The sequence below is a fragment of the Melanotaenia boesemani genome, chromosome 7, assembly GCF_017639745.1.
Source record: "Melanotaenia boesemani isolate fMelBoe1 chromosome 7, fMelBoe1.pri, whole genome shotgun sequence".
NCBI classification, from domain to species: Eukaryota; Metazoa; Chordata; class Actinopteri; order Atheriniformes; family Melanotaeniidae; genus Melanotaenia; species Melanotaenia boesemani.
This window is the reverse complement of record NC_055688.1, coordinates 14,968,930-14,978,328: the sequence shown is the minus strand read 5'-3', so window position 1 is coordinate 14,978,328 and position 9,399 is coordinate 14,968,930. Positions and strand designations below refer to the sequence as shown.

Genomic DNA, 9,399 nt, shown 5'->3' with positions numbered 1-9,399 from the left:
TGCTTTTAAAAATATTTAGTTTATTAAAAACCAAAGTGTACAGATCAGTTTACAGACATTTGTATACAAATAAACATATATATAGTGGCAATATTTATGGGATGAGTCACATACTGTATTCTATCAAACACACCGACAGTACTTTCACATCTAAGGCAACCGTTGGCTTAATCCTTAAAGCAACAATGATGCTGTAGATGAGATGGGGCGTATTATGGGTCTTCCGATGAGATCCCCACAATATTCATACCTGACACTTTACAACTTTGGCATTGGAATTGACATCTATCACCATACACAGATAACTGACATGCTCTTTGAAGGGCACCATTTTAAATGAAGCCCCACAGTAAAAATTCCTGTGTGAAGTATAAGGCTTTAAAAGCAAGACATCACTTAAAATATCAGCCAAACTTTTTTTTAAGAGAGGTTCTTTTGATAAACCTTCTGGGAGATTTTTGTTGTCAATTGAACTGTTTCAAATCATAAATATTCAGAAGTGAATCATTCTGTCAGCACATCACATCACTTTGTTTGTAGCCCACTGATGTAAAAAAAAAATGACATGTTTATAAAAAATGAATTCATGATTTTATAGTTAATCGTGTTTTGCGTATGTCCTGAAAGGCAGAGGGTATTTTGTATATTGTTCTAGCTATAATGGTGTTATGGTATTGGCCATGGAATTTGACCTTAGCAGAGATATTCAGACCGTGAGCTGTCACTCTTATAGGTCATCTGGGAGTCAATGCTTGACCGAGAACAAAGCAGTAGTCGCTCTGATTCATGAGTTGGCCTTCTTGCCCAGAGCTCGGTTGGATGTGTATTCAGAGTCCTTTGTTTCATTGAAATTGTCTCAAACTTGACATAGCTCTCTTTTTCTAGCTCCTCTTCCTCCAAAGCAGTGTTGCTTCCTTTGCAATAGAGAGCGAGAATCTTGTAGACTAATAGAGCAATGAGGGGCAAAACCAAAGCACAAGCGATGCCGCTTATAATGATGACAAGCTGATTCTGCCCACCATCCTCCACATTGTCCAGAGTGTAAAAGTCAATGCAAGGATCTTTTCCAGCAGCACTGCCTTTTGCTACCAGACAAACTGAGTATCTCATCCCAGGTGACAGTCCATCTAGGAGCATTTTCCCACTGCCAGCATTAGTCTCTACCGTCCTTTTAGCATCGTCCTCACCATAGGGTGAATAAACCACTGTAAGTGGGTCATCATTTAATAATCCACCTGCAGTCCAAAGCAACACTGCACTGTCAGCTGTTTCCTCTACAATCTTTAAGTCTATGATGGACTGCGATGCATCACTTTTCTTGCTCTTTTCATCTGCTGCAAGTTTCCTCCCATTCCCTCCCTGCTGATTTTTTGTTTGCTTGATTGAGCCTTTCTGTGAACCATTACCAGGGGTTGTTTTGGGCTTCTTTTGGATCCCAGAAAATGTTGTTGATGATCTTGGGAGGACTGTGGACACTGTTAATGGAGAGTTGGAAACGTTTGTTGGGGGAGTAAGAGTTGGACCTTGGTTGGTTGGTCCAGTTCCAATTCCAGGCTGTGATGGAGGGATGGTGGTGCTCATTGTACCAGCAACTGATAGAAAAATAGTGGCTTCTGCTGTGCCGGCAACATTCTTAGCTTTGCAGCTGTAGTTCCCAGCGTCTTTGTACTCAATTCCATGTAAGCTCATGATGGACCACTTAATGCCTTCTCCTGGTGACTCCTGAACTAAAAAGCAGAACAAAAACACAAAAATCAATATGTTTGAATCACTAGAACTGCACAAGAAACATTATTTAAACATATAATCAAACTATTCGAAGCTTCACGTTATACCTGTGTTGTTGACTGGTGAGCCACCTGACTTGGCCCAGTAAAGAGTTGGTGTTGGAGATCCTGTTGCATCACATCGCAGGAGAACATTACTGCCCAAAGGAGATGTGATCTTGGTTGCAGATGTCATTACTGATGGTTTGACACAGTTCTCAAGCTCAGCACGCTGAAAAAGGACTCCTGCCAGATTCTCTGGTGCAGCACAGGTCAAAAATAGATCCATCAAAACCACTGGTGTGTCAGCCATTTTAGAAATCTCAATGAGCTTGGAGATTTTACAGTCGCAGAACCAGGGATTGTCCTGAAGGCCTGGAGTTAAATAGAGAAAAGAAATCTGATTATCAATTGTTTAACATAACTTGTTGGAATTGCCATTTTCACAGTAGATAGGCAAAACAGAAGCAAAATGGCTGATTTAGATTTGGTTCAGTCACAATTTAAGGGCTTTTAAAAATCTAATTATGGTGCTACAAAGTATTTGACATAGTAATGCAATAATGTAATCCAAATTAAGTCAGTCTCCTTTGGAAAGAGTGGGCAATATTAAAGAGTATCATGCTACAGATATTAAAGCATTTATATACCACCACTGTCCTCATAATTCATTTATGTTCCTAGTTTTGATTTAAAAAAAAAAAATTCATAAGTCAAGGCTCCTGGCAGTTAATGGAGCTTCCTTTACAACTTGCTGTAAACACCTGATGCAACACAATATGTAAACTCGCGTATATGTCCCAGTGCGTGCAAAGCCGCTCAACCAGATTAGTTTGTCTTAACAGTACCAAAGCACCTTAGCTTCCTCTGGCCCTCCTGCAGTTTGTGGTAACACAGTTTCCATTAGCTTGGTGTTAACTTAAACATCATTAGATCAGTAACAACAAGCACTTTGTAATCCATTTGTAATTCATAATAAAAAAAACTATTTGAAAGGTGAAACAAACTGTTTTCTCATTTATGGAATAGTTCAAAATAGTAAAACCTAATGTTTTAAACAGAAACTTGTATTAGGATTCAGTAAAGAAGCTATTTGTTTTCTTCAGTAGTCATTTCCCCTTACTCTCTAATCCTGTTTGTTTGTTAGGAAGACCAAAGCACTCAACTATTATTGGCATGCAAAGAGTCAAAAAATACACAACAAAGGTTAAGTTATAAATAGGGAGAGGCAAGTGTTAACATTAACGTGTTGACATGAACTGGTGTCAAGTGTGTTCCTCCATCCATGCCAAACCTCCACTCCATCCACATGTGGAAAGAAGCAGAAGAGTAGTTACTGCAGATGTTTCATGGAGTTTGTATGGAAAGTGTTAAGCCCAGATAATTCTCTCTTTTTATGAGGTTTCTTTTTATTTTAAGATTTTTAATCCTAAAGATTCTCTAAAATAATGCTTTCCCTCATAATATGTGAGTCCTGAGGTTCTAATGTTGCTTGTTGTCTCAGCAGGGAAACACTCCTAATGGCTGGAAATTCACCATCAGATAATTATTCCTCCTGTTTAGCAGGAGGCAGGTTCACACAGCTTTAAATTCATCCTGCTGACTTTTCACCTTTAGTTAATAAATCCTGAAATGTTCATCCTTCTTTGTCATATATGTTTGATTTCATTACATTGGTATTTAATTTGAGATTTACAAGAAGTGTTTTACTGGTGATTTGTAAAGGGAATACTGTGGTTAAAAATCTGTTTGTTTAGAACTTTTGTTAACCAAAAGTAAATAGTTTCCGCTTTAATTTTTTATTTATCTTAAAGACCCATTTATGCTTGATGCAGAAGATGAATATGCAGACGGACGGACAGTTTTGTCAGTCTTCTGCATCGGTTACAGGCGTAATTTGGTCCGTTTTCAAGGAGCTTAGCTATCCGTCACTTGATGCAGAAGACGGATGAATACCACCAGAAATTGTGGGGGCAGCGCTGAACAGAATAGCTGACTTGCGACCAGCGAAAGAAACCAACCAGAGAAGAAGATAAGCATCAGGAAGGGAACATAAAAGCAGAAGAAGAATGAAGACGAGCACAAAATCTGTAGAAATTGCGCAAGCTTTTGAATAAAGATTGTATGTAAGTGTTTAGGGTTTGTTAGGCTGTTGGAAACAACTTTATAGCGACGCATTACCGCTCCCAAAACGGTGTCTGAAACCGACGTCAGCTGGTGGGAATGAACTCTGAACTCAGCTCTGCCCACTAGTGGAGGAACTGACTTAACAACCATGGCAATGCAAAAGACGCATGAAAGTATGAGGATGGGGTCGTATGATAACGTTTCAAACAGACTTCCCAGCTATAGTTATAATAATTGCTTACCACTGACTAAAATGCTAAACATGATGTTGCTGTAGATGTCTTGTGACATCAGACCTGATCAACAAATCCACCAACTGAAACGATCATTATTCATGCCTTTTTATGTCTAATAAAGACATTCTGTGAAGTATCACCCCTAAGGCCTACAAAACATACCTCAGCATGAAGGCCTGTTTTAGCTTCCCACTGCCACATTGGGGCAGTGCTCAAAAACAGGTTGAGCTGAACGTGTCTCTTGGTTTTGTTTTTCATGTTGATTTTGCTCTCACTGTATCAACTCTGCAGGGTAAGAAATATTAGCTTCCTGGAGGACCTCACATCTGTCTGTTTTCAGTTTGTGTAGGCTCTGCAGTTCTGCAGAGGAATTCAGACATATAAAGCAAAATGTTAATACGTCTTACATGAGTTACTTGGTTGGGTCAGAAAGCTAAGAGCTGCTTTTCAAACAGGTCGTTGTAAGACATGAGATTGAGACCAACATACTGTATTTTGTGCTATTAACATGGAAACTATTTAATAACACTTTTTTTTTCAGTTCCTGCTTGGGATTAGACAAAACAGGTACTTTGGTTAAAAAACAATCAGAGTTTCTGCTACAATACATTCTTTTCACAGCGTGGCCATTGCCTTCAAAGATGTTATTTGACTATCATTTTCCTGATTGGCTTTAGGCACTGACATGGTTAAACAACAACTAGACAGATAAACCAGGTTTCATGTGTCACTAACAGGAGATGCAGCTGATGGCTAAAGCCCCATTTTCCACCAAGGGGTCCAGCTTGGGACAGGACGGTTTGGTACAGTTGGTACCTGGTAGCCCAAGGCAGGCCTTATGCTGAATAGTGATAGGTGTGTCAGCTGTGTAATATTGTGATGTCATAGTGGCGTAACGTCTGCTTTGAATTATTACAAAGCGGAACACGACACAGAAGCAAAGCATGACAAAAGGCAGACATCCTGCATCCTTCTAAATAGCACGAGGCTTTAAATAACCAACAGTGATGATTCTTTAGACCAATCAATGGACTGCAGTGTCAAGCTCCACTATTTAAGGTTGTATCAGTAATATTGGAACCCTAATAAAAGGGTCTCAACAAACTGTAACAGCTTGGTTTTACTATTCTGGCACTTTTTTCCAGTTGTAACCTGTCGAAATGCAAAAAAAAAAAAAAAAAACAAAACAAAAAAAAAAGCGTACCATCCTGTCCCATACTGACCCAGACCCCCTCGGTGGAAACGATGCTTAAAAGTCCACATCAGGGCTGTGAAATTAAAATGATCATCATTCATACTTAATTGCTGCACTGTGTGATGCCTTATGTTCTCAAGTATTAGTTGTCTAGATATTTTTTATTTTGCTAAATTGATTTATAAGTGATTAACTACATAGCATATGATGCACATTTCAAGCAGTTTAAGTGCGTTGGATGGCCCCATTGTGTTTGTACTTGGATCAAGTGAATCAAATTTAGATTCTTATTCTTTTTACTGAGTATTCATAATTAAACTGGATAGGTGTTAATACTAGAAAGTTTAATTGTATTGTTTGCTTGTGTGTTTGTGTCTGTTTCTCATTTTCTGCATAATCAAAAGCCTGCACAGACACCTTTCTGAAATTTTGAAACATCCTCAGACTGTCACACAGTTTTCTTTTCTTTCTTTTTTTTTTTTTTTTTAAACTTTTTCATGTTGTTAAACCAAAATTCATGAAAGCGCTGTCAGACTATGCCTATCCATGATTGTAGTTTGTATGGAAGCACAAACAAGTCTGGTCTCTTTAATTCAAATCCACAGTTTTTGTGCAAACACAAAAAGTGTGTCTAGACTTAAAGACTTTAAGTTGTCCACCAATTACAGTGCACGGTGCAGTGTTCAAAAAGAAATCCATGCAGAAATATCTAAAATTTGAGGAATTGATAAAACGATTTAAGCAGTATAATGCTGCTCTTAGTACTATGACACTAAATGCTGGTTTTAAAAAATGATTTAAAATGCAAATGAAAACAACAGTGGAAGTCAAATTTGTAAAACTTCATGTCAACCTACATGTTTATATTATTTTATTAATTTACACGTTACAATCTTTACTTGGTTTACAGTTTTTAATTCTTTCTTTTACCTTCTTTTAAAAACCTGATGCCTTATTTTTAGAAATTACTGTAGTCTACACTTAATTAGGACAGCAATACCTAACAGTGAGTATACCTGTACTTAGAATAACCTAATTTGACTGTGCCCTGGCAGTCACCACCTCTCAGCTAGGAGTTCCTGAGGTCTTTACAAACACCACCAAAACTGTCCTGCCCTGGCCCTAATATCCTATAAAACCCAGACAGACAGACATTTTCCTCTTACCTAACACGACTTTCTGAGAGGCATTAGAAGAGATGGGTACTCCATTAAAGGGTGGCCAGATATCCATAAGATCAGATGGCAGCGTGGCTAATTTGTTGCTGGATAGATCCAAGTAAGTTATGTTGAGAAGGAAGGGAATCGCCTCAGTGGGAACATTAGTGAGCCTGTTGTTGTGAAGATCCAGAGTCTTCAGCCTGGGCATTTCTTTGAGGGACTCCCAAGGAAAAATAGAGATCATATTTCCATCAAGCCTAAGCTCATGGAGCACTTTTAAGTTGTAGAAACTTCCAGTATCTACTGTAGTTATGGAATTGTAGGTAATCCAGAGGTATCTAAGGTCCACCAGGTAGTAAAAAGCTTCTGTTGGGATTCGCCGTACTGCTGTTTTCTCTACACGAAGTTTGATTGTATCCACAGGGACATTAACAGGAATTTCAGACATGTCTGGGTCATTGCAGAGTACAGATCTGAAAGTCAAGTATAAAGTTAGAGTTAGAAAAAGGTTGACTGAGAATGCACCCTTGTATAAGCAGTTTGAGAAATCACATATCTGCCAATGAGATGTCAAGGAATTTACTTGTGCATCCATCCATCTAAGCATAATCCATCCATTCATATGGACACATCTCTAGTCCACCTGTAGAGCATCTCCCAGATCCCAAGGTCAGAGATACCCACTGTCATCATAAACATTGCCTAATCATGAGTGATAGGGGGGTGGGGGGAAGGAATCTTCATTAAAAGGGGAAAGAAACACCTTAAGCAGTGATATTAACTGATAAAATCCTGTGTCACTTTATTAGTGTTGATACTGATATACTTTTACTTATCTGTAGTTTTTCCACAGTTATTATCACACTTATCTGTGTTGTTTTTAGATGTGTTGTAAGATAAAGTTCAACACTAATTGGACCAGCCGTGCCGAGAAAGTAGGTCTTCCTTAGGTATAAGGGGATTGGCACCAGGCCACAGTATAAAACAAGCCTTGTCAAATCTCAAATCTTTATGGTGTTGCGGCCCGCCATTTTAACTGTTACTTGTGCAAACTGCATCACATTTTAACTTATTTTACAATTAAGAATGTGTGTAGGTATTTCTCACTAAATATGTAGTGAGAAAATTTAACTTTTAATAATTATTTTAGTTTAATTACACATCACTTAGTCTGATTGTTTCCCCATTGAAGATTGTTCTCATTCACATAGGTCATAATTGTCTGTCAATCATTCCAGAGAATTTTTAAAAACAACTTTTACAAACACTACGGTTTAAGAATAGCCTGTAATGTTTTTTATTTACTGTTCTTTTATTGAAATTAAACAAAAGGCTACCAAATTCTGCAATCTAATGCACAAACATTTATTCACAATCAATTACCTGGTTCCTGTTCCATCAGCACGCCCATGGAAAACACAGGTACACTGGGATGGACAAAAGGGAAGAGCCATACTGAGGCAGCATAGGAATACATGCACACCGAGAAGTCGACGCATGATGTCACCGAACGCACCCAGAAAGCTCACATCGAGGAGATATCAGGGAAAAAGACATCCGGATTCACTGAGAGTTCGAAGAGTTCTTCCAAGAAAAATAATGAAGGTGAGAATAATGAAAAAAGCTTAGTGAGTCCATAGGAGACAATGGTACACGAGCTGAGGATCTATCCTCAGTACAGGTGACCTGTCGGATTGACCGTGGCGGGGGGGGGGGTGGGATTAGTAAAGGATTTCAGAGGTTTGAAAGGGTCACGGAAGCTCACCACCGGGAGACACCAGTCTTTTCAACATGGTGCTTCTTCTTTCTGCTGCTCACCCCAGCGGATCAACCGTTTCCATCTCCTCTCTACGACATGTCGTTAATTAGTTTATTGTAGAGAGGTTTCCCCTCACGTGAGCGAACCATGCTTTTGATTGCTGTAGTTTGCAACATCTCCCTTTTTTTTTCTTTTCAATATTTCCCTCTGCCAAAAAAGTTTTTCTGCAAATTACAGAACTCTTTTTTGCATCTTGATATGTGTAGCTAAGACAAGACATGATTTATCCTTCCTTTTTAAAGACAATGATGTGTAATGTGTAAGAAAGACTGAAAGAAGACTGAAAGACTCTGTCTCTCTCTTTCTCCCTCTCTCTATGTTTATATATATATATATATCTATATCTATCTATATATATATATATATATATATATATATATGTATATATATATATATGTATTTTTTTCTTTTCTTTTTTTTTTTTACCTACCCAAAGAAGTCCTTAGATGCAAATGTATTACGCAAGTGTAAGACATTTAGGTAGTTAAGGGGGTTCAGTCTGGCACTGTGGTGCAAAATGTAATCTTGGAAATGATTTATCACCTGACTAGGTGGATCAGTGGCTTCGGACTGGGAGTCAAACTCAACCTGCCTATCACTGACAGGTTCCCAGTAGTGTAAACCTTTCATTAGCTTTGCACATTTTTGTTTTAATAATTTTATTTTATGTATATATTTAGTTAAGGCTCATGAGCATCGAGATGATTCTCAAAAGCTTATGCCCATGCAAAGATTCAAACTTCTAGTTTTTGTTAATCCTCTCAATTTCATTATTTTCTGAAAAATTAAAACTTAATAAACATGGATGTGGTTTTAATCCAAATTTTTCTCTTTTCGTCTTGTCTTTGTTTTTATTCTGACTTAAGCCTTACAAAGACTTTTGTTAGGAATGACTGAGGAAATGGAGACATCTAGTGTTGTCATGTTGGTAGTAAGTGTGTCAGTCCTTATGTGCATCCATTTAAATGTTTTAAATTTTCATATCATTTTTACGGGGTCGATTTTTAGCACTGACAGTTGATAATCTGGCTAATTTGGATGCCAATGCTCCTACCAGAATGACTGCTTAGCATCTAAACGCAAGAGACATGGAGCA

General features: G+C 38.1%; 1 protein-coding gene across 2 annotated transcripts; it reads right to left on the bottom strand.

Annotated features, from left to right (window-relative positions):
* Positions 1-8,485, bottom strand: lrit3a (info leucine-rich repeat, immunoglobulin-like and transmembrane domains 3a). Of its 2 annotated transcripts, XM_041990857.1 has the most exons (4): positions 7,868-8,485; positions 6,491-6,957; positions 1,836-2,141; positions 1-1,727 (listed from the first exon to the last, which is right to left on the bottom strand). In XM_041990857.1, exons 1-4 carry the CDS (start codon positions 7,981-7,983, stop codon positions 694-696), a joined length of 1,923 nt encoding a protein of 640 aa, XP_041846791.1. In that variant the 5' UTR covers positions 7,984-8,485; the 3' UTR covers positions 1-693. The 2 variants fall into 2 exon arrangements, with proteins under 2 accessions (XP_041846791.1, XP_041846790.1); XM_041990856.1 differs by lacking the exon at positions 7,868-8,485 and having other exon boundaries at positions 6,491-7,774.
* Positions 8,486-9,399: the final 914 nt, after the last annotated feature.

Excerpts from the sequence above, each read along its gene's own strand:
- lrit3a (XM_041990856.1), bottom strand. The coding sequence starts at position 7,106 with ATGAATGGATGGATTATGCTTAGATGGATGGATGCACAAGTAAATTCC. Across the intron at positions 2,142-6,490 it reads CTCTCAGAAAGTCGTGTTAG|GCCTTCAGGACAATCCCTGG; the intron begins GTAAGAGGAAAA and ends ATTTAACTCCAG. Across the intron at positions 1,728-1,835 it reads CTCACCAGTCAACAACACAG|TTCAGGAGTCACCAGGAGAA; the intron begins GTATAACGTGAA and ends TCTGCTTTTTAG.